The following is a 25625-nucleotide window of genomic DNA, read 5'->3' on the forward strand; positions in this document are numbered from 1 at the left end:
AAATTGATGTCACAAAATAATTAATGTAAAAGAAATAATGTTGAAGAGTACTAAAACTGAAAAGATCAAATTGTTTAAAAAACAACAGGAAAAAACCGAGACATATTCTCATCTTGGCTGTTTAATCCTTGGCCACAACTGTATGAATTTGCAGGTATTAAATTGAGAGAATGGCTTATGAATTTTTGCTATTGTCAGTAGAAACATATTAGGAATTACACGGAAGAAAATAAGCTTTGACTAACAGACTATGAATTTAAAACAGTATATTTTCTAGTTCATATAAAATCTTATGTGAATGCAAAATATAATGCTGATCAGCCTTAATTTATGTTGCATTTTATGACTGTGTTAAAACAGGAAATAAAACCAGTAACAAGAATGTTTAGTTACATTGTTTTCCTTGAACTGGAGTCCCTCAATGAAATTATTCTATTGTTGTCTTAGAGTAAATTGATTAGTTAAAAGAAAAAGTAATAATATGATTTGGATTGCTTTATTTCAGATTTATATGAAAATATATTGGAGTACTTACCCTGTTAATTTGCCCCAAAGTTATGAAAGAAAATTGTATATAATGTACTGTCTTGTGCACTTCTTGTTATTAATTTCATTTACCGTTTTTGTTTCTCTGAAAAAACCTAACCCAGCAGATTTGTTGGTTATGTTACATGTTAAATATTTTATTGCTTTTGAACTGAGTTAAATGTGATTATACAGAAGGGCTTAAAAGCCTCTTTTCTAAATGAAAGATATTTTATAACTCCCTGCCTTCCTTCCCTTTCAGACAACCTAATTCTGACTTGCTTTATTAGCCTATTATTGTATAATTTCCTTACCTTTCACATGGAATGTCTTACTAAGCCTGTATCATTTTTGTTACACTGTGATGTAAACTCAAAAGCAGACTGAGCTGACCAGTGTGTATTTTCTCTGGTTGTTCAGTGCACACAAACACAAAAAAACTGTTGGGAACCATTCCCTGTTTGCTTAAGGTTGTGCCACTTGAGTGCTTAAAAAGGATATAAACGAGTGTTCCTGACCTAGTTGTGTATGAGTTTTTTCAGACACTTCAAGTGGGTTTTTTTGTTGTTTTTTCATCCTCTCCCTTTCCATTGCAAGATCTCATAAAAATGTTCATCCTTGTCTTTCTGTGCATTACTGGAGTCCTGACTGATGTGCTACCATTTCAATGTGTCCTTCTGCAGGCTGTTAAATGTGCTGTGCTGTGAGCTCAATACCCTTTTACTCTTGGAGACTCAGTATAAAGTGTCACAAGTTTTACTAACTGCTCAGGAGGAAAATGTCACAGAAACTTCAGAAGGACCAGGGTAAGAAGTGAATGATATAAATGTTATTTTACCTGTCAAACTCTTCTTCTGAGAACAAATTTGTGAATGTCTTAGTAGCTTTAAATGTACAAATGCTGTCACTTAAGCTGGTTTCTAATGTCCATAAGTTTCCTTATATGCAGTTTGTCAGCAGTTTTAAATTATGAAAAGATACAATCGGCAAGATACAATAGCCTTCTCTTTCTCCCATAATCACCCCAAAAGTATAAGAAATAAAAAAGCAATTCTTTTTTTAATCATCAGAACAACTCTTAAGTTGTTTCTAAAATGAAAAGTGTTTAAAACTTGTGAATGTAAGTATGCCTTTTAATTTTATATATATATATATTAATGTTATGTATTTAATATAAAATCAGGGTATTGTTTTAATGTTCAGGCATCATCAGTACTTTATGTTTTTTAATGGGGGAGTGTTGTTGTTGTTGTTATTGTTTGGTTTGTAGCTTTGTCAACTTTCCAGCAGTTTATTTGTAACTTAGTCAACTCTCCAGCTTCTGTGACCTTCCACTGCTGTCTTCTAAATAAAATTACAGTGCATCCTTTCAAAAGGAAAAAGGCATTTTTGGGACAGAAGCAGACATTCATTTAGTTACTGACATTTTTTCCTTTCTCACAGCATGCTGAGTTTTAAGTATTTTCCTCTTACTGTTTTTTATATGGGACCATTACAGAATGTAAGTCAAACAGTTTGGGTGAAAATGATAGTTATTTCCTATTTGAAGATGAAAGCTGCTATTTCCCTACAAAGGCAAGACATTTATTAAGAAACTTGGTGAATAAAAACTGGATGTTACTGCTTTCAGAAATTTTGTACTTGGGCTGCACAGTGACTTCAAGACAGCAAGGTGTTTCTGTTTCAAGTAATGAATAACTCTGCTTATTTGTGACAGCAGAAATATACTGGCAGGCCAAATAAGGAGCAAATTTTTATGGTCCATTAACTGTCACTGCCCTAATTATATAATTTTTATGTGACATAAGAAAATTTTTGAGATTTTCTACTCTTTTTGGTCCAGTAATTGCTCATTTTTTTCTAATCAGTAGTAGGTAGGGTAGCACAAAGAGCAATGCTCGGAGATATCTCAAAATGCATCATGTTTCTGTTTATTTATGCCAATATGTATTCCAGGCTGTGTTTTAACTCTGGTATGTTTCTCAAAATATTCTTGCTTCTTTAAGTTTTCTGAATCAAACAGTCAGTAAATCAAAACTTCTAATTTTTGGAGGTTTGTTGTGTTTTGTTTGGGTTTTTTCCCCACAGAGTTTTTATAATTGATGGTCTGTCAGTGGAGAGAAACCATGTTCTTGTAAGGATTAATCTGATCGGAGGACCACAGGAAAGGACTTTGCCTTTGAGAGAATTAGATAAGGTTAGAACTGAAAGTTTACCAGGTTCTTTCTGTGCAGCGTTCTGCTATTTCTCCTGGCTCTGGAGCAGCCACCATGCCTGGCAGGGCACCGTGGCTCCTCCGGTCCCAGTCCCGCCGCTGCTGCCGGGCACCGCGCGCTCTGGGAAGGTGGGTCGGCTGCTTCTACCGCCACGCACAAGGGACCTCAATAAAGGGGGTGAAGGAAGGACCAAATTCCCTGTGGCAGGAGCTGAGAGCATTTTATTGGTGTGCTCCCAATCCCTGTATTGGGGAATATGGCCGCATGGCCTCGGCTGCGTGGGGGTTTTAAGGGGGGGTGGAGCAGGGGGGGGTCTCACATGGTCTGGGGAAGCCAATAGGGATGCAGTAGGGGATGGCACTGGGGTGGTCCCAGGGTGTGGCGTGGCCCGGGGGAACCAATAGGGGCAGGGCAGGGGCGGCGGCGGGGCCCGGGGCTGGGGGCGTGTGGTGTGGAAGGCAGGCGCCAATGCGGAGGCGGCAGGGGCAGCGCCGGGGGTCCGGGGCGGCCCCGGCCACGGGGGAGGGGTAACAGCAAGGAAGGACCCACAGGCAGGGACAGGGGGGATGGGAGCCAGGCCCGCATGGTAAGGCAGCTCGGGAATCGGCCACCGCAGGGGGAAACCCAGGGGATACATGGGGGTACACAGAATTTGCTAACGCACATAGAACCCCGACCTAAACCCAAAGTCCGGGATGCAACATTTCTGTAACTTCTGCCTTCATTAACTGAACATTTTTGCGGATAATTCAGCATGTGAAAAAATATTTAACACCAGGCCCCTTTATCTTTATGAAGTGTTAATATTTTAAAGAAGTGATATACTGAGCAAACATATTGCTCCTACTATCTGGGGATTGTCATGTACCTAGGACATACTACCTTCAGACGACGTATTTATTTTGCTCCATTTTAATGTTACTTTTAAGCGAATACAATTTGTTTGGGTTTTTTTTAATTTTATATTTCTGTGTTTCCCTTACTAGCTTTCCATTTTTCTTGGTATTATTTGATATTTTTTCCATTCTTGAGTTTTCATATGCAGTATCTAATACCTGGAGCTTTCATCAATGTTCTAACAAAGGAGTGTTTGTTAAGCAACTTCTTTAAATGTTCTACTTCTCACTGGCTGTCAGTCTCATAAAGATGAAATGCAGATTACTGTCAGCACAACAGAGACACCTAAATCAATGTATAAAGTTGGAAATGCAATTTAGTAGTTTTTGGGGCTTTCTTTTTTAATATTTTTTATAAAACTTGCAATTTCCTTTGTGGTTGAAAAAAAGGAACTGTAAAATCAAAACTGTCAGTGGTATATACACCATAAAAATTATATTCTCAAATGCTTTTTGAGTGTTCTATCTTTTTTTTTTTTTTTTTAGTTATAGCACATCTCATTGGAAATTGTAGTATCAAACAATTTTGGTGCATAGGCAGTAATTCTGGGAGCTGTACTTTTGTGTGTTAATCGAGAAAAAACTATTAATGTTTCTGCTAAATTAATTTCTTTCTGATTCTGTTTCTAGGGCAGTGGGCTATATCCTTGGCCAATGTTTTCATCATTCCCTGTGCCAAAGTGCTATCTTGCAGAAATTCCTAGGAAAGCTGAATTCAGACAAGGTACGTAGAAAGTGTGCAAGCAGTGTAGATTGCATGCAAGTATCTCAGTCAATTTAAAAAATTTCTTCTTCCTTCCTCCCTGCACCCTGCTCCCCACCCTCACATCCAAGTGATCATAATCTCATTAAGTACTTACGGTTATTTCAGTGCTGGCTGCAATTGTAGCTAAATAAGTTGGTTTGGTTTTGCTTGTCTGGCTTTGTGCAACTGTCAGTCTACAAAGCTGTTTGGTAATCTAATTCTTATGCACAGTTCAAGATTAACCTCCTGGCTTGTCTCTGGTGGGTGACGCATAAGGTACATTTATATCATGTCTCTAGTAACTGAAGCAAGACAGTTTGCTTAAACTGCAGAGTTCTTAGTACACTATTCTCGTGATTCACATCCCTGTGTTTACTGAGCTTGGTGGTGTGTGAAATAGACAGAGCTTAGGATAGTTGGCTTCCACATTGAACATCAATTTGGAATGTGAACAGACTGAAGAATCCTTTGAAGAACTACCTAGGCACAGCAGTTTAATTCACACAGAGAAACTTTTCTAAGGTTTTAGTTTGCATAGACAATGCAAAAGAATCCGATGAATGGCTTGGTAAATAAATAATTCATCGTATTTGTTCATGTTTACTATATCCCTGAGATGAATTGCTAGAAATTGTGAATTTCCTTATCAGAGACAGATTTACAGAAGTGATAGAAATTCTACATTAACTGTGGACTATAAAATAGTCTGTTTGTATATATCTGGGGGAAAAAAAAAATTGAAAGGTGATTTCCTGCTCTGACCAGAGGAAAGGCCATATAGTTAGAAAAGAAGGAATTTTCTGTATCTTAGCTTTTGTAATACTATTCCAGGCTTCCCAAGGTAAGTTTCATAAGACAAGAATCAGGTAATGGTAAAGTGGGTGTCTTCGAGGAGGCAGTAGTGTCACTCTTGGGTTGGAAAAACATATTGTATTGTTATTACTATTCTCAGAACATGTTCAAAGGCTCCCTTGGTTCTCTTGTTCAGAATAATTCTGTTGCTCATCATTACCCAGTGGGCTAATAAAATAGATATTACAGTTGTCACGTTTGTGGATGACAGCCAACTAAGAAAACTTGGGTAAAACTTTGGCTAACAGTAAATTTGCTGAAATGAAGTTTCAAAGGTTTACAAATGAGTTTGATGAAGAATTGAAGTCAAATAAATATTTTGATTTGGAATGGCATTTTTGATGTTAAAGGTAACTGAAGTAAAGATTATATAATTTCAAAATGAACAGAACATTTGGTAGTGGAGTCAAAATATTTCATGTTTGTTGTTTGAAAATAAAAGGGAAATAAACCACTGAAAGTGTTCTATTTCAGTACTAGGTTAAAAAAAATAACAAACCACTGAACTTGCCAGACTGAAGCTTTCAGGATGTGTAAGTTATTTTGAAAGAAAGCATTAGAATAAATAGATCAAAAATTAAAATAATGAAGTTCATAAATTTCTATTGTAGTGCTTGCAAAAAAAGAAATCAGGACCATGAATAGAAAATGGGGAATATCTGAACTGTATTTTTAAGCACTATGATAATGACTTCGGCTGAAGAATATTGTCCGTAAATGTCCTGCAATGATGCATTCACTGCTTAACATTTCTTTAAACTTGGGTACCCCACTATTCATTAATCTTATTTTCTTCTGAACTCATACATTCCAGAATTGGTACAAAAAAATCTGTGGTTATTTCTTATCAAAAGTATTTTGATAATTTATCTCAGCCACTGTTCTCTGAGTTCTTTGTTTAAACTTCTAACTTGAATGGGAACTTGCTGCCATGTTTCAGGTTTGGTTTTATTGGGGGTTTTTTGTTTGTTTGTTTACTTGTTTATTTTGTTTGGTTTTGTTTTTTTAATCTGATTTCATTCTTTTTTTGTAATACTTGGTATTACAATGTCTTTAAGTTTTTTAAAAATTTTCTCTGTGAAAGAATCAGCCGTATTATCTTTCCTGTTATCTCTTATAATGTCACCTAAATGCCTTAATAACCTACACTTCTTTGACTTGTACTCCTTTTTATAATTATCGTGGTATTCATGTATAAGTCTGTTGCCTTTTACTTTTAAGTTCACATAATTAAAAAAAGATGAAAGAGTAGTAAGGTCTACGAGAAATGCACATGAGGTTTCCTAAATTATATATCTCTAAATGGATTTGGTTTTCTGTACTAGTCAAATAAATTATAGTCAGGTTATTCATCTCTCAATTTAGATTTTGAGTAAGATATGCATGGATTTACAGATCTTAGTTATTAATCACAGAAAAACACTTCTGCCACAAAGCACAGTCAGATGAGAAGGGGCTTGTTGTATTTCTTATGTTTTATAAAACATTGATAAATTTTTCTGGGTCTTACTTGCTTTAGAAGATCTAAACAAGCTAGCTGAAGAATTATTTGAAGAATTATAAAGCAGCATCTTTTAGAAAAGGGAGACCAATTTAAACTTGCTATTATGAGGTAGTGGTTCAGATTTCATACATGTGTGGAAGTGTAGCTTATTTATAGTGCAGTTTCATAGCTTCATAAACTAGTAAATGTGGGGGTTTGGGTTTTTTTTTTTTCCATGGGATTACACGGATCAACCAATGCTAGCACAAAGTAAGTACAAGTAAGGGATGGGATGGCAAAATATAAACATATATGAAGAAGAGAGCAGAAGTGCAGCAGATTAATTAAATTGACATTAGCTTCTTTTCAATCATGACCATATTTAAAAGCTTGCTAGCATCAGTAGAGGAAGGTCTTAGTCATTCTCTTCCTCATATTTTCTCTTCTTTCTATTTTTTTTCTCCTTCCCCTGTTCCCTCACCTTCTAGCTTTCACATCATTCAGGAGGTCTAGTATTTTTCCAGGAAAAAAATAAAATTCAAGTCATTAATTTAGGATAACCAGTGAACTCATTTAGTGACAAACCAGAAAAGAGAAGAAATAAAAGCAGGACTTCTATTTCTTGATGTTAGTGTGTTTAGAATACCTCTAGTGGTAGTGTGACAGCCTGCCCTCAGTAACACATAATATGTATAGCCCAGAACTGTGTTGTTGCTTAAGTTTCAGCTACAAGGTAATACTGTTGGGCAAGTAATAGTTGCCTACTAAATTGTGAAAGCAAGCTGACATTTTTTTGATATCATGAGTTTTTAGAAGCAATTGTCATTCCAAAAAAACCCCAAGGTTTTTTTTTGTACTGTAATGACCTCCTGGCAGAAGGGATAGTCAACATTTAATGACAAGTTAAGGGAAGCAAGTGGTTTACCTGGAAGAAAATAAGCCGCAGTAAGTTTCCACCGTATGATACCAGTTTCAGTTTGTACTGGATATATTAAATACATGACTGCACCACAGTGTGCTGGTTGCATGGGTCTCTGGTACGCTGACTGATTAAGTCTCAGCTTGTAGTCTCTGATCCTTGTCTGCCAAACTGAATTACTACAATCCTTGAAGAAGTAAAATAACTATTTAACTTGTATCGAGGAGTGTGTCTTTGCAGTTCTAGGATTTTCTTCAGTACTCAACTGTTTCAGAAATAACAAAAAAGGGCAGAGAAAGAACTAGAAATCATACTGATAATACTGTAAGAGTTAAATCCTTCTTCACATTAAATTTTCACAAGTAAGCTGTTCTAAGCATCACTGCGTGTTATTTGGGAAGATACTGAGGACTTATTTATTTGAGGAAAACAAAGAAATTTCAGGTTAATTAATTTGAAGTCATTATTAATGTTAATCATTAAGTTACTATAATAAGATTGTTTTGAAATGCTATGTATCATATAATAAATTCCAATGACAGGGATACAATCTACTAATTAAAAATCATTAAGGTCTTTAGATGAGCTTAAAATAAATGCAAAATCATCATTCTGTTGAAAATATTCTAATAATCTTAAAAGAATATGATCCTTTGAGAAGAGTGCTTTGACATAGAAATGCTATAAAGAAGTACAAGTAACAGCAAATATCCATAGACTGGCTCAAACAATTGTTGACGCTTGTCATGGTTTAGGGCAAATTTAGGGAGGAACTCTCCAAAGGGGTCCCTCTAGAAAGCAGATTCAAGTGGCCCCTCCCCCCACCAGTTAAGAAGAAAAAATCTTTGAGAGAAATGGAAAAAACTTTATTTAACAAGCAAAGTACTCAGAAACATGAAAAATAAATAATGGTAATGGTTGAACTGCATAGGGATTGTACACAGCTGGAGTGAATACATGTGCATTTGCTTTGTGTCAGGTACCATCTTTTTTTTTTTTTCCTTCCAGATGGCCAGAAAATATTTCATAGCAGCATCAAGTACTCTGGGAACCAAGTAATCTGGTAGTTGCCAAGTGCCCTGGCAGCCAGGAGGAGGGCAAGCTGTGTCCTGGGGGGCATCAGGCACAGCATTGTCAACTGGGCAAGGAGGGGATTATCTCGCTCTGCTCTGCGCTGCAGTGGCCTCACCTTGCGTGCTGGGGGCAGTTTTGGGCACCACAACATAAAAAAGACATTAAGTTGTTAGAGAGTGTCCAAAAGACGGCAGCGAGGATAGTTAAGGTCTGAAGGGGGAGCCTTATGCAGAGTGGTTGAGGTCACTTGGTCTGTTCAGCCTAGAGAAGAGGAGACTGAGGGGAGACCTCACTGTTGTCTTCAACATCCTTACGAGTGGAAGCAGAGGGGCAGGCACTGATCTTTTCACTCTTGTGGTCACTGACAGGACTTGAGAAAATGGTTTGATGCTGAGTCAGGGGAGGTTAAGATTAGACATCAGGAAAATGCTATTCATCCAGAGGGTGGTTGGGTACTGGTACAGGGGAATGGTTACAGCAGCAAGCCTTTATGAGTTCAAGAAGTGTTTGGACAACACTCTCAGGCACGTGGTGTGACTTTTGGGGTGCTCTGCATAGGGCCAGGAGTTGAACTTGATGATCCTGATGGGTCCCTTCTAACTCTGCTTATTCTATGATTGTATAATAGAAAAGCAAAAGCCATGCACACAGAGCAAAAGAAGGAATTATTTCACTGCATCCAGGTGGCAGGCAGGTGTTCAGCCCATCTGCAGGAGAGCAGGACCCCATCACCTGTAATGGTTATTTAAGGAGACAAACACAATCACAGAATCAATTAGATTTGAAAAGACCTCAGATGTCATTGAGTCCAGCCTTTGACTGAACACCACCATGTCAACTGTCATCATGTCAACATCACTCAGAATCTTCCTCCCCTTGCTCTTTCTTCCCCCCACTTAATATACAGAGCGTATCGTATGGTGTAAAATAGCCCTTTGGTCAGTTTGGGTCACCTGTCCCAGCGGTGTCTCCTCCCAGCTTCCCACGCACCACCAACCCCCTTGCCAGGGTAGCAGTATGAAAGCAGAAAAGGAAGCTCTGCTTACACAGATCTCTAGAACATCTCTAGTTTAACAGCTCTGTGTTTAGTATATCCAAAAGCATAGCCCCATACCAGCCACTGTGAAGAAAATTAATTCTACCCCAGCCAAAATAAGCACAAAATCCCATCAGTAAATAGAATGTTTTGTATGAAGCAGAATGCTATCAGCTTTTTCTCCAGTTTAATTGTCTTAGGAAAAGGCATATTTATGTGTTCTTTTCTTATGAGGTCTGCCAAAAATACATGTGACAATGGAGTTGGGGCTATGTGATATTTCAGGTCCCTTTCAACTCAAACTGTTCTGTCAGTGTATGATCATTATAGAATAACTCTAATTTTGCATTTTTTCTAGATAAAGATCTTGACAAGCTCTTAAAACTTTTAAAAAGTCCAGAGAAGCCAGCTGGGTGGGCAGAAATTTGTAGAAAACACTTCTGCAAAGTCATGAAAACCAGACCAGATAGCATCAGTGGACCAAGTAAGTATGACTTAAGAAGATTAACAAAGAAAGCAGACAAAAGAACACTAACAAGCAACTCTTCTTATTTTTTTATTGAGGAGTACGTTATCTATACAAGTAGTCCGTAATTTTGTGTTATGAAAACTATTTCAATGGGGTTTTCCCAAAAAAGTAAGGTTTATGCATTTTATGCCCTATTTTTCTCTTTACAGCTGTTATCCCTCTATGTTGTCAGTGAAATTTGACAGCTCAAATACAAGTCTTTGTTCCAGATCTCTAAAGGGTCCATTATTGAGATACTGAGAAAATGAAAAAGAAAGCCTGAAAGAAAACAGATGTTTCTTAGAGATTAATGAATGAGTTAACGTGGGTTGGGAAATTATATTAATGGGCAATTTCTGTAAAAAAATGTCAGAATTAAGCCATACTAAACATCAAAGAACCCGTTCATTCAGGTTTTTCTTAATTTTCATATGCATTTCTAATGAACAGTGTGATCATGTAGGAGCATTGCTATAGTTCAGTTAAAAAACCAAAGCAGCCATAGCAAAAACACAGATCACCATATGATAAATCATCAGACGTAAGACATAATAATTCCCTTGTGATATCATATAAGCTTGTATAGCCATAAAGAAGGAAGATGTTCTCAGAAATTGCTGGGTTCCATTCGCATAGGAATTCTGATTATGGTCAGTATGTAGTCTAACTTGTTTACAGGTGCCCAAGGTTTCCTTTTATGTTATTTAGATAAGCATTTAATAAACTGGCTGTTGGAAAGCTCTTCAGATGTTCTGTATCTGCTTGGAGATATTTCAGAAGCAGCAAAATATCTGCAGCTCTGTGGTTTGAGACAACATAATGTTCACTGAATCCGTTTTACAAGAGACAGCTGTGCTGCTGTGTATCTTTTGCAGCATATGAAGCTCTCCCAAATTTCAGAGGAATGAGAGACTTCAGTCCAGATGCCCAGAAATCAAAGCTTTCTTTATAGTTACAGATGAAGCAATCTCCATGGTTTACAGAACAAAGATGTACACTTGTGCTTTCTGTGCTGGGCCCATTCTAAGGGGGACTGACATTAACAGGAATTAAACCAGAAAATAATGAGCAAAGATAACATTAGATTCAAGGACTGTATAATGTAATGAAAATTGATTTGTTAAAAATATTCAGTGATCTGGTGTCAGGATTATCAGATGCTGAATCTATAGAACCTACTTGAGCTCTATCAAAAAAATTTTGACCAAACTGTACAGTATCAATATCTCTAATTCACCCTTCCCACGTTGATTACTCTCCCATTGACTTGGTCAATACCTTTGTGCTAAATGCTCTGGTAATGCATTGCTTTTGGGATGTCCATAGACTAGTGTATCCTCTGCTAAAGCATCACCTCTGACTGTAGCTTTTAAGTAATTTCTGTGCTCAAACATCAAGATCTGGTTTTTGAAAGGCTTTATTGAACTGCTAAAAGGAGATACAAACCTTCCTCAGGCCAGCATGTCTTTTAGTGCATCAAGACTGAAAGGCTGGGATTTTTCTCGGTCTCCTAAAAGAAAAACGTTGTAGACAAACAGGTCCTACAGTGTGTTTTTCTAAGCACAATAAGCTATGACAAAGACATTCTTCCAGTCATTCCTTCCATAAGGATGCCACAGATCTGTGGGTGTTAGGGTGTATAGCTCCTTGTTTTCTTTGGGTCCCTTATCAGCTAGAGAACCATGGGGAGAACCTTTGGTCAGGTTATGTCTTGGCTTATTTTGGACTACTCATTGGCCTCCCTCAAGTGTCTTTAGTACATCTAGAAAAGAGTTTTCTGTGTATTGGCATCTAAGCTTTGGCAGAAAAAGAAGCAGGCAAATCAACTCCTCTGAACAATAGCTTAGATATATAAAGAAAGTTACTACTCTGTATGAATCTAGGCTTAGCATAGCTCATGTTCAGATAGTTCACATTACTGAGAGGTGGTTTGTGGTTTTTGGGTTTTTTTTTTCTCTTGGACCAGAATCTCACCTTGACTATTTTAGCCATGCCTTTTTCAATTGTCTTCTCCTTTTTGTCCTTCAGGTACAGCAGAAGGCATTTCTGTTGTTTTCCATTCCAGCAACTTTTTTTTTTCATCTGTTCCCAGTTAACATTGTATCAGCATCTGACTTCTGGGCAGATTCAACATCCTTATTCCTCTCCCCTTTCAGAAGACTTTAAACCCAAAGCAAAATAAATTAAGGGTGTTGCAGAGATCATATCAATTATATGCTCACATTCTTCTCTTCATAGTGAGATAGTCTGTCCCCAAATCCTGTTCTTCTCAAGCTTTATATTCATATGTGATGTGGGTAGGGATAGTAAATTCAGATAAAATTACTTGCTCCATAGAGTCTTTCAGATTTTCCATCACCTATCTCCCTGAGGATCTAGATTTAGATCTCCAGTATTCTTTAGGGCCTATTAATTTACCTCCAAATATTTTTTTCTTAATAAAAACCAACCAACCAAGAAAAGAAAAAATAGCAGCTCTTGAACTTGCATGTGAGTACTTACTGTAAAACATAGGAATTTTCTCCAGCTTTTATAAGTGAAATGTTTGATGGAAGCAGAGTGGTTACAGTCAACACAGTGTTCTGGAATCCTTTAATGTTTTGTGAACTCTGCATCATCTGAGATAGCTCTATCAAAACATGTTGACAAAAAATACAATGATCCTTTGAGGCAGTGTCATTGTTTGTGATGTATGTGTGTGCCGCAGCCTTTAGCAATTGCAACAAAAAATTGAAACTAACTTCAGGACTTTCCCCATAGGATAAAGAACCCATGACTATTGTATGCTGTCGTAGTGTTTTTAGTTCAGGATAACAAAATGATGATATTGTATTTTCAAAAGAAGCTTTTAGAATAATACAAATTAGATGTTTGTGGTTTTATTTTTATGTCCTTGATTTTCCAAGGAAGTTTCTGTTAGAATTTGAGTGAAACAGTGGGTCTTTGTCATGCAGAAAGAACAATTTGCAAATCAGAAATTCTTTCTTCTGACCCCCAAATCACTTTGGAGCCAATGTAAGCAGTGGCATGTGAGTGCATGTGAATGTGTGTGCAAGTGTGTAAAGATTTGGTTTGGATTTGAGGGGCTGTTTTTTACATTAATAAAGAAAATGCTTGTATATTGATATAACATATGCAGTGTTCATCTCTAATGGAAGTACTGTCAGAATTTTTATTATCTTGTTTTCAGAGAAAATGTAGGTTGTTCATCTGTCATTTTAATGTACAATAATTGAAAGTCCTTCTTGTTGTTGCCATCAATAATGGAATTGCTAACTCTGTTTTTCATATACTTATTAAACTGAAGTATGGTTGATGGAGTTAAAAATTTCTGACACTACTCTTGCAAAAAAGTAATCTGTCCAAGATTTTCACTCTTGAATTTCTAGCCTCTAACAGAAGTCACAGAATCACAGAATCCCTTCCACTCAGCTGAGTTGGAAGAGACCGTCAAGGATCATTGAGTCCAACTCCTGGTCCTGCACAGGATCGTCCCCAAGAGTTACACCTTGTGCCTGAGAGCAGAACTGCTGTTAAAAAAAAATCCTTTGTATTTTCTTTTAAACTCCTCTGAAACATCTGGATCATAGAATGTGATCCAGTAAGAGTAGTTATATTAGAGGATTTAAAAAGGTCTGATGCTTTTTGCATTTTTTGACCGTTTGACTTAAAACTTTCAGAGTAGGAATTAGATTAGTGCTCATGGTTGTTACCTATTAAAACAGTTTTAACCACATGCTTTTTTTAAAGCAGTGTTCTTATGCAGTTTTGAAGCTGTTGCAATTACCTTCCTTTTGTACACTACTTCTTCAAGGAAAAAGAAAACCCTGGAGGAAAGTAGGTGTTTTATAACCATACTGCAGTAATTTAAGAAATTTAAAAACATTTCTCTTTATTTTGTGTATGATTACACGCACCTAAATTAAAATTCTCTTTATTTTGTGTGTAAGAATTAAATTTCCATGAGATTATTTCTAGACTCTTAAAAACTTCAATACTAATCCAGCCAAGCTACCATAATTTAAGAAAATCAACATTTTCACTGTGTTGGTAGGCCACATAAACTTTACCTGAATATTTGGACTTTTACAGCAATACTGACTGTACTGTACAATGAACCTTCCTAAATGTCTTTTGTCTAGTTTACAGTTAAATGAAGAATCACTGAACCAGTTTCTACAGTGGTGTCCAAATGGCAGCTAAATGATGTAGTATTAAAAGAAAAAAATTAAAATAGCTACTCGTCATTTCACATGGCCATTCCTTTGGAAAAGGCAGTGTCCTGTGAAAACCATTTATTTATTTATTAACCACATGTGTTTTGAGACATATTCTTGTGTGTCTTTGTCTCTCAAACTTGATGAAAATATTTTCAAAGATCCTTATAGGCACTTAGATAAATACTTTCAAATGGTGGAAATAATTTAGTGCTTGAGTTTCAAAATATTGCTTAGCAGTTGAACTCTCACTTCTGTTAACTCAAGCATTGAATCGAAGTATTCACCTGCTAGGTCAAGCATGTGGCTGCCTTATGACAAAAAGAGAAGAAATGTACGATGTCCCAACTTGGTTTTAAATTTTCTGAATTATGGGATATTTTAGTCTTAACATAGTTCCCATTTATTATTATAGTATGGCATATTTTGGTAATCACTGCACTAATAGTCATACAGTAAATATATAACTAGTCACAAATTTAATGTCCAATTTCTGCTTTTTGCTGTCTACAGATTCAGGAATAGACACATTTGCTCGTTTTACACAAATATTTGTTATATTGTTTGTGGGCCAAATTCCACTAAGCATATTAGTGAGGATTAGTGAGTTGTATATTCTTTAAAAAAAGAATGAATTGTTACTCTTCTGTAAAGTATATTGCTTTTTTTTAGCCCCATGTATTTTATTATCCATGATTAAAAGTAGCTGTGTTATATTTAATTAGCAGGTTTTTTTCACTATAAGAGTGCATAAGAATATAAATTACATGTGTAGGTTTTTAGTCTTAATTTAGTAGTCCTTTGCAATGAAAAATTAATTTTGTTACTGTTGGAGTTGGAACTCTAACTGTAAATTCATGTTTAGCTGTTGTAGTGAGACTTCTTTAGCATTACCGAAACACAACCTTTTAAAAACTTTTTTTGGACTCATTCGGTGTAATTTCTGTAAATGTTTCAGGCAATTAATCAAGACAAAAAAAATTTGTGATTTAATGTCAGTATGTTCGGTTAAAATAATTGGAAGAAGAATTAATTATCTTTATTATGTCTTTTTCTTCATTATTTTTCTGGCATAACAAGCATCAGAGTGGAGTGGGTGGAGGTTCTGTCTTTCTTCTCCTCCTCATTCCCAAAAGAGCTTGCACTGCTCTTTAACTGCTTGTGTCAGTTTTCCTTGTATCATGGCTAGCTCAGGAGATTTCTAGCTTTCTCCATTGCCACCTCCAGTATGTGTCGTTGCTCTGCCTCACTTGTGCTGCTTCAGCTGCTCCTGCCACTGTCTGCAAAAACAGTGTAGTGGTACTGGTACCAGTGGTGTTCTTTATGGTCCCTCCCAACCCCTGCCATTCTATGATTCTTTGAACTCTTCAGTTTAAAACCAGCAAATCCACCTGGGCAGTGGGTGCCTGGAGTTATGTGCAAGAATGAGGGAACAGGAGCTGAAGCTTCATTGCTACTAACTGGAAGGACTGCCAGGGAAATGGTAACATGGTCTTTAAACAGGAAATCCCACAGATGGCAGCAGTTGTTACTCTCTAAATATGCTACCTTGCTTTGCATTCTTGTGAGAAGTATCAGTATGTGTATCTGTATGCTTTATATCCTATTTAAGGAGCCAACAGCAGCTGTTTTAGGATAGCATTTACTTATAAAAGAAGTTCATTGTTGCTATCCTAAATTCCTAATATGGCTTACCTCATATGGTCCTCCTCTGTGCAGTTTGTGTAAAGGCTTCCTCGTAATCTTTGTTTAAACTTGTATGGTGTCATGGGTACAGTTGCCATAGCCTCAGACTTGCAGAATTGAGGAGTCAGGGACAGTGTGGGTAATTGTCACCGAGAGGTCTTGCGAACTTCCTGGCTAACATCCTAACAAGGTGGGAGATAAGATTTCCTCCACAGTGAACAGATGTTAGCATCAGACTTAGCTATGCAGTATCTTCAGACTCAAAGTTCCATAGCAAGAACTGAAGAAGAACATTATGGTCATCATTAAATACAGAATTTCCCAAATTAAATACTCCTATTGCATACATTTAAGAGAAGAATTTTTATCTTGTGATGGCATAGGTAGTTTTATATTGAGTTTTTTTGGAAACAGCCCTTAAACTTCATGTGCTTTTGTTAGCATAATTTTGGGATGGTGTCAGCATTTTATTCTATGTGGGTTGTTGGGTTTATTTGGGGTATTTGGTTGGTTGGTTGGTTTTGTGGTTTGTTTGTTATATTGTTTTCCTTTCCTGTCTCCATACACAGACAGATGTGGTAAGATATTATAGTTTAATTGTAGTTAATTTTCATTTTATATTGAAACCATCTAACAAATTCTGAAGTAATCCTTGGAGGATATAAAGATAATATGAGATTCTCTTTCTGTTTACACTGAATAGATTCTCAGTAAAGCTATTAAAATTTAATTTAAGTTAGGAATGGTGTTAGGAATGTAAAAGTGCAATGCATGTTTTGAGTTGTTCCCCCATAAAAATATGAACAAATATGCAGGAATTTAAATAGCTTTCCTTTCCTACATATTGTCATTTAGTTAGGTGACATAGTTCCATATTTTGTTTGTTGCCTCAAATTTTTTAATGGGTTTTTACTTCTTGCAGTTTTGGCAGAATTAATTGAAAAGTTCGTGTCACATCTTTCTGAAAGCAGAACAGATTGTTATTTCAGCATGGGAAGCTATAAAGGTCAGTCTCCTAATAATTTATTTCCATGCAGCTTCTTCATATTTAAATTGCCTTTCTTCTAAATGTATCTGTATCATTTTGGGGTTGTTTAAAATGTTCTTTAACAGCTGAGAAACTCATTGCTTCACTGCTGGGAAACACCTCACTTTGGAGAAGAAAATTATGTTCTCGAGTGAGCAGAATAGATAATTATTAGTGATGGGCTTTCATATTTCTGTACGAATAATGGAAAGATGAAGATGCAGAACAGGTGAGGGTGCGATTCAGAGTACTTGTTGGCACCTATTATAGATGATTTGCAAAGCTGGTGGCATAAATATTTAAGATGATCTAAGCAATCTGCATCCTCCGAATGGATGCCTGGCCCAGCAAAGACAGCAATCCTGCTCTTCCTTCATTATGATAGCTAAGTGCTTCCATCCACTGTGAAAGATCTCTAAAGAGAAGCAGTAGGCTTAAAGATTTTCTTTTAATGATAAACCAACTCTGTCTAATATTTATTTTTGTATTTTCTTAATGAGGGTTTTTTTTTTTTGGGGTCTTACACGGGCTCTATTGGACATTAATTCTGGATAAGTTTGCCTGTTCAGTTATCAAATAAAAGCTCCAACATTTAGCAGGTTATCTAATGAACAGTTTTCATGTGCAAATGCTTTTGATAGTCCATGTGCTTTAGTGAAGAAAAGCTTGGAAATGAGAGAATAAGAAGTCTTCTCAAGGATAGTCAGTAATCTGGTGGTAAGAGGTAGGCAGAGGACTGAGTTCTTTCCCTGTCAGCAGCAACATTATCACAGACTTCTTTTGTGAAGAATTCTCCAGCCTAGGAAAGAGTGATGCTCAGGCAAACACCATGTTTCATCAAAGGTTTCTTTTAACTTTTATAGGAAAATAGTTCTTAAAACTTCATAGCACCTTTTTCAGATGGGTATAGCAATAAGGGTTAGCCAGGAAAGTTAGTTTAGGCCAATAAATTCATGCTGACTGACATGAAACAAAAGTCTGGTTCTAAAACTGAATCTGTGATCATATTCTAATTCTACTCAGAAACAGTAAAAGGGTGTGATTTTAAGAATTGGTCATATAGCTAAAATTATTTTCGTTTTGGGTTCTTTTTTACATCATAAAATAAACAGTGTGGCCTTCCTATGAAGGGAGGGTAATGCACATTGAGAAACCAGAATGCATTATGCTTCCTATGTTTGTACCAAAGGGATAACAAAACACACTCAAATCTTTATCAGATCTTATTTGTTTAAAATTAGATTTCTCACTGATTGAATAACGATTGGCCAGATTTCTGTACATTTCCCAAGGTTTTCTGGTAGTCTTTATGAAGTGTTGCAATTTCTTCAAGGGGAATTATTGAATGCCATGTTATTTCACAGTGTGTTTTTCATATGCTCCTGTAAGAGCCATCTAACCTAAATCCTAAAACTAGTTACAGTAGAGACATTTTTCTGTATGAGGTTAAGCTAACAAGTTGTTAGAAGGTAACATCTTTCTAGCTCCACATCTTAAGTAAGCCAACATGAACTTGGCAATTGTATGTATCCACCATTCTCTTTCCTAAAATTTTGGTCTGAGGAATTGAAAGCCAATTTGTAATAGTTGTTTCATTTCAATGAAGAAAAGTCACATTTTTCATGAAGGTGGATTCAGCAGAGCACATAGATATTCAGCATTTATCATGTTTCCTAAAATTAGAATTTGATTATTTAAAAAAAATGACAGCCTTGTAAACCTGTAGCTAGTTGTAATTAGAATAACACAGTCATCCATCTGCTGTGGAACCCCTCAGGATTTCAGTCTCTTATAAAATTTGCAAATATGGAAAAATTAAATTAGATTGGGTTGCTACCATTTTCAAGATAAGAGAGAAGGATAAAATATCTGATAAAACACTATGCAGTTGCAATCAATGTTCAGTTATAAGCAGTAACACAAATCTTACGTGAAGTTTACTTTCTGCTAGCAGCAATGATACTGCTGTGATGTTTATTCAGATGACTGAATATGTATATATGTTAATGATCTCTTTCTAGAATTAATAATTTCTAGTTTGCTTTTATTTTTTCTTTCTCCTTTATAAACCCTGAAATATTGACAACCAAATCATTGATGTCTATCTGTAATAGGTAAAAAAATGGCAAGAAACTGAAATTTGCTGTAGCAGTAAAATACCATGCATTATATATTAGGGATACGAAGTTCCTAAAATAGCCTCTTGCTCTTTCTGTTAGCAAATTGCAGTTCAGTGTAACAGAAACGTTTTGTGAAAATGTCATCATTTTTTCAAGGTTTCAACAAACCCATTTATCAGAGAAATATGAAATCATCTAATGTATTGGTGTCTGTGCTTCTTAATTGATCCCCATGATGTGTTGCAGACTCCCCAAACTTGGGACTGCTGCAATGTTTTGTGATCAGCAGGGTTTTTTTTGGGGGGGGGGAGCTCTGCTTTTGCAGATGACCTTGTAGTTGAATCCTCTGTTTCCACTGGACTTTGTCTCTGAAACATCTCTGCCCTATACTGCCAAGGGGACAGAAGCTCAGGGATTTCAGGTCTTGGCCATAAAACTCAGATGTCATGATGTGTTCCTTCTCCTAGATGAGCCTAAGTTCTCTGACTGAACGAAATCTCATAGGAGCTTTTTGTCATTTAATGAGCTCTTAATCTTTGAAGGGTCAGGTGGGTCAGGTAACAAACTAAGAAATTTTAAAAACACCAGTGGGAAGGTATCAGTATAGAGTTGTTCAGAAGGAGCAGCAAATGTGAAATACAGGATTACAACCTGAAATCGGGCTGAAAGGGAAGGAGAAGGAAGGAAGTTTTTCCATTCTTTCTGTGTCATTTGATAAATTCACTTCTTCAAACTGTCCACCATTTTGAAGATGCTGTTATCAGAAAGCATTTTCTAGATATGAATATTTTCATCCAGTATTGTTATGCCAAGAGTACTGATGACATAACAGATACTTTCGATAGTCAAAGTACAATTATGCATGAGATTACTTCTGAGAAGCTATCAACATTCTCCAGCAATCACTCTTGGATCTTGTTTACATTGTCTCCATTCCCAGTTCAAATCCAACAAAAGGCATGCTTTTCTTTGAAAAAAGATTATTTTATAGACATTTCTAACAATGAGTGTGAGGTCAGACCATCAGAAGTGTTCTAGATTAGTAGCCTGGTTGAAGGAGGTAACATAACGAAGAAACAGTATAAAAATGGCAGAACAGATTATGGAGAAAAACTCGTAGATTTTGCTCTGCTGCAAGTCCAAATAATGTTTAAAATAGAAAATTTTCATAAGAGCATCAGAATGAGAAAGGATAGTTACTGACAAAGCATAAAGATTAATGTTGTCTGCTTCAGTATCTGCAAATGGATAGGATCAGTGTTTAGATACCTGTTGCAGAGTAAGTGAAAACCTGCTGGTTTGTTAACAAAAATAATAAATCATAGGAAAAAATAATGAGTTCCATAATTTCAGTTTTTATGGACAAAGCCATGGACTAGAAATCTGATAGCAAATATAGTTATATACTTCTAAGTATTTTAAAGCATTTTTGGGAATTAGACAGGTGGTTCTGGCTATCATGGTATTTTCAGCTGTTTGCAGAACCTTTACATAAATATTTTCTTTGAATCAAAAGTCTTTTTCATCCATCGCAAGAAACCTAATCTTTCTTATTGTCACTGAAGTTAAAATTTAGCATCCGTTAGTATATTCCAAATATTATTTATATAGACATAAAACCATTTGGCCTGGGCACCAGGAAGTGAAAGATCTAAACCAATAATGTGAGTGACAGCTTTAGTAATATTTTTTACTTGTGACAGAAGGGAAGGCAGTGGTGTCTTTGGCGTAACAGCACTTTAAACAGGGAAATAAATTAAATATTATCCAAATACCATACAAGTTACGTGACATATGCTGTAAAGCTGTTTCAGCTTGGCATCCTGTCATTTCAGTGTGAATGCGATGTAGCCCATTTTCTGACTTAAACACATAAAAGCTTTGTCATGGTAAGAGGGAAAATGAATAAGAAAGCAATCTTTCATATAAATTGTAAACTTAATTGAAGTGTAGGCTGATCAGAAAGAATGCCACAGGACTGTGCATGGCAGTTAACTTATGCTGGAGTGCTTATAGCTATAGACTGAGTTTAGTAATTTAAAAAATCATGCCTCATGGGAGTCTCTTTTTGTGCTCCTGAATGCTACATAACATTTTGAAAAGTGCTGCCCTTCGAGGTGATTTCTAAGAATTTTCTTAAATTGTAAATCAGCTCCTAGAGAATTACAATATCCTTCAAGTCACTAATTTAATTTTGGCTTCTGTTTTACACTGTTTTTCAGTTTTAAAGAAAAAAGTGTGAAATATCTGTTCAACATAGATTTTTTTGCTTTAAGATAAATAAAAAGGAAGCTGCCAAAATACATTGTTTATTCCATTAGTAATAGCCAGAGTGCTGTATCATATTATTCGTTCACAGTTCAGAGAGGTGGTCTGGCCTTTGACAATGATTGGCATTCTTATTTAGAGAACTGATTTTTCTCCATGCCTATTTGTTATGAAACCTTTTGCATTTCAAGACAGTTATATCAGGTGTATTGAAAAATATTTGTCGAAGAAATTTTGTATAAAATTAACTCACTGCACTAAACCAGATGTATGGGCATCATCACAATAGTACAGTCACAACAAGCAAGCTTTTTGTCCATGGATTGCAATATACAGTATTTAAATATTCCACTTGTTTTTCATAGCATTTTTCTAAGTTTAAGGGAGCATGTAAGGTTTCTAGGTCCAGTTTTTAATCACTGGAAAGTAGTCCTTTGTGTATTCTAAATCACTTTACAGTGTTCTTAGCCCTAGTCTTCCCAGTTTGTTAAGTAATAAACAAAAGGGAAAATAAAACTTTTGACCCAGGACAAAGAAGCACGATTTTTAGATTATCAGGATATAGAGCTGTGATTATGTTGAATACAGTGGTGTCTGAAAGCAAGAAGTTTTGCCTTGATAAGGTACTGTGTGATAGAGAATTATTATTCAGTCCAGACTTCAAGTTATTTTTATCTTCCTTCACAATACAGAGGAAGTGAATATCAGAAGGAAGTGTGGTGAGAAAAAAAAGCCCTTTCTAGCCACTAAGAAATTGTTACAACAGAGAAGAAAAGTCAGTGAAAATCAGTGAAGTCACACACAGTGAAGTTTAATGTTAATGGACAATGAGCCTCCAGTACTTGGTGTAAACTGTTACACACTGGTCACCGGGCTCACACAGTGGGCTGTGATACAGCTTTTTTTGTTACACTTGCTCGACTGGGATATCTGCACTGCCACCCACAAGAGGATCCACCTCAAAATGGTAGCAGGAGTGCACTGGAGCTTAGAGGTCATTGCTCTCCTTTCCCTCTGCTGCCATTTAACATGGTGGTGTTAGTACTGAATTAGTCATTAGCCACAGCCAACTCATTTATATTCCCCCTATTATCTAGGATGTATGTATGCCTCTTGCCTTCCCACTTGCACACACAAACTTGAAAATATATTGACTTCAGTATGGCAATTGCAGCCTGAGTAAACAGGTAATTTGGAACAGGAGCTGTAAAAAGTTATGAATGTTTCAGTTATTTAAGTGGGGTTTTAACTGAAATGCCCTGTGAACTTATATGTATGCTTCCAAAGATTGCACTGCTGGTATGCTGTGCAAAAGATATTTGAACTTCTGTTGTTCGGATTGCAGTAAACCTCTCTAATGGGCATTTAGTGTTTCAGTCCCATTAGATTATTGAATAAGATCATTTTACTCAAAGAGCAGTTGATATTTATAATGTATAAATATATTGTCAAAGGTACAAGGTTAACTTCTCACAACCCTAACACTTAAATTATTGTTCTCTGTGAAAGTTATAAAACACAGTGGGATTTTATTCTTGCTATACTTGCTCTGCTGAATTTTATTGCTTCATTGTTGAGTGTATTTTGCTGTATTATTTTCTTCATAAAAATTTTGCCCTCAACTGATACGAATCTGATATGATCTGAATTTTTACCTCATCTGATATGAGCAGATGGAATCTTATTTTTTTGGTTTTTTTGAGGCTTTTTTGGGTTTTTTTTTTTATTTGTTTGTTTCCCCTTGAGTCCTTTTCCCCTGAACTAGCACCTATTTCATCTTTAATACCTTAGTTCCTGTTTGTGTGCCAGGAACAAAGAGTGTTTACCTACATGAATAGCCAGGGAATCCTTCACTTTGATTTCTCTGTCTGAGGATATAGAAAAAATACATAAGTTACCATGTGATCTGCTTAATTAGATTTTTACATCTATCATTTACATGAATATACTTTAACTTCTGCTGCCATATATATTATTTACATTTTAAATAAATGTTGACAGTTAATAAGGGTTTTAATTTGTTTAATTTCTTGCTGTTTTTAATTAGAACTTTCAAATAAGTATATTCAAGGTTTATTCCCTCAGCTTTTTAATTCATAATATTATTAGACTGCAATTTTATCTGTGGTATAGTTATCCTAGATGATAACAGATACCTGATAGGGAAAATGCCCATTTAAATTTTAATTTAGAATTTAAAATTTTGAGGAAATGCTACAACAGTGGTTGCTTTAAATCCTTATTTATTAATTTTTTCTAGCTTGGATTTTAACTTTAAATAACTGCATAAAATGAGGTATATATTACTGCATGAAAAAATGCATGTAAATATAGGATATAATTAATTTATTAAATCCATCAGTTTTAAAGTTTTCTGTGATTGATACCAGAATAGAATTTTTTTAATAAAGTTGGAATTACAGCTAGGAAATTTTAAGGCCTCTGTAATGGAAGAAAGTGGATCAGAATAGGCTGCCTTTTCTGATTTCTAGGCCAGAAAGGATAAAGTTCTACTAAGATATGGGGCTGAAAAAGATGTTGCTTGCTGTAAATCTAATGATAACCGTCATGATAACTATACCAACCATGAAGATTTCCTTAGAAAGATGGTGATTTTTATTTAAAAAAGAAGTCTGTGAAGAATGTGGATTCTTTATGAATCCTTTCCAAACACTACGAAAATAATTTTGAATAGGAGACAGTTCTCCAGAATTGGTATTCATACACATAAAGAGCTTTACATTAGCATTCAGTTCGAATCATATTTCTTATAATAGTTTATTTAATTTATTTTCTTTTGTTTTAGCCATGGATGCAGATGTTAAGAAAGAAAACCTTTCATCTGTGCAGCAGCTTGGTGTTGAAATGACAGTCAGGTACATGGTATTAAAATATTTCCCTAGAGTATTTCTAGGATTTGTTTGATTTTCACAGAATGACTTTAATAATACTTAATTCATCAGCTCATTGCTTTATAGCATTTAAATCTAAGATAAACTTTAAGAAAATGAATTCTAACTGCAATTGAAAAAGGTATTAGTACATAATTAAATTATTTTTATAGTTGATGTATGTTATTATCCTCTATTTTTGTAAAGACTAATTGTAATGTGCTAGTAAGATTTACCATAAAATTGCATTATCCTGAATTATGTGTCTTTTTTTTCCCTCGCATTACTTCTCTATATGGTTCTGTTTAGCTAAGCTTAGTTATACACCATTTAAACATTTTATTTGGCTCGTAATTTGCAGAGCTGTGATGAAGGAAAAGCTTAGATATTTGTACTTGCACAGATTGCTATCTTTAGCATTAATGTTTGAATTCTGATTATAATAATTACATGTACAATAATTATATAAAAATCTAAATAGTGTATGTGAAGAAACTGAGTCGTGTGTGTTAGAGTACTTATTCCTCCCCACCACCATCTCTAAAACTGAACTAAAGCGAATTTGGGTAAGGATTTGTAACAATGAGCAGCAGATGTTTGCTATGTATTCTTTCTAGGTAGAGCACAGAAGGTTTTATTTAATTAGTTATGTGTATATCTACAGCATAGTTTTAGTGATGAAAAACTTTATGACAGCTTAACATTTACAGGTTTATTAAATATGAGTTCTTCCTTTTTAGGAATTAAAAAAACATTTAAAGAGGTTTGTTTTTTTTTTAACTTCTTGAAATAGATATGGAAAATACTTAAACTTGCTAAAAGAAGATGCTGAAAATGGGCTGTGTTTCGTGTTAATGAATTGTGAGGAGTTTCTGAAACAACAGCAAAGAACTGTCATGTCTTCACTTTGTATCCTTTCGTGATGGTATAAGTTATATAGTCTAAAAATTTCAGTGGAATTTGAATTCCTGGTTTGTACCTTTATTGGAGGTGTAGGTGTGTTATATTTATGGAAAGAAAAAAAAATTTAAAAGAGCACTTTTACTTTGAAATTTCATTAAGTTACATTCCCAATGCCCTTAAGAAAATGTTGACCCTTTTGTTCCCATACTTTGTTAGAAGTGCAAATCTCATTCACTTTTGTCAGCAACTATTTTGGAGT

The 25625-nt window shown here is 35.5% G+C and overlaps 1 protein-coding gene across 13 annotated transcripts in view; it reads left to right on the forward strand.

Annotated features, from left to right (window-relative positions):
* Window positions 1-25625, forward strand: part of TBC1D32 (TBC1 domain family member 32) — a 71945-nt gene that overhangs the window by 38720 nt on the left and 7600 nt on the right. For all 13 annotated transcript variants that reach the window (XR_008436449.1, XR_008436451.1, XR_008436452.1 and 10 more), the window contains exons 24-30: window positions 1209-1331; window positions 2614-2722; window positions 4268-4361; window positions 10105-10230; window positions 17080-17163; window positions 24379-24448; window positions 25257-25372. Coding sequence is in view for 10 of the 13 variants with exons in the window: in XM_053974174.1 (XP_053830149.1) it covers window positions 1209-1331; window positions 2614-2722; window positions 4268-4361; window positions 10105-10230; window positions 17080-17163; window positions 24379-24448; window positions 25257-25372 (722 nt within the window). In the remaining 3 variants the exon portion in view is untranslated. The remainder of the gene's footprint in view (window positions 1-1208; window positions 1332-2613; window positions 2723-4267; window positions 4362-10104; window positions 10231-17079; window positions 17164-24378; window positions 24449-25256; window positions 25373-25625) is intronic.

Source organism: Vidua macroura, chromosome 3 (genome assembly GCF_024509145.1).
Source record: "Vidua macroura isolate BioBank_ID:100142 chromosome 3, ASM2450914v1, whole genome shotgun sequence".
In the NCBI taxonomy this organism is placed as follows: Eukaryota; Metazoa; Chordata; class Aves; order Passeriformes; family Viduidae; genus Vidua; species Vidua macroura.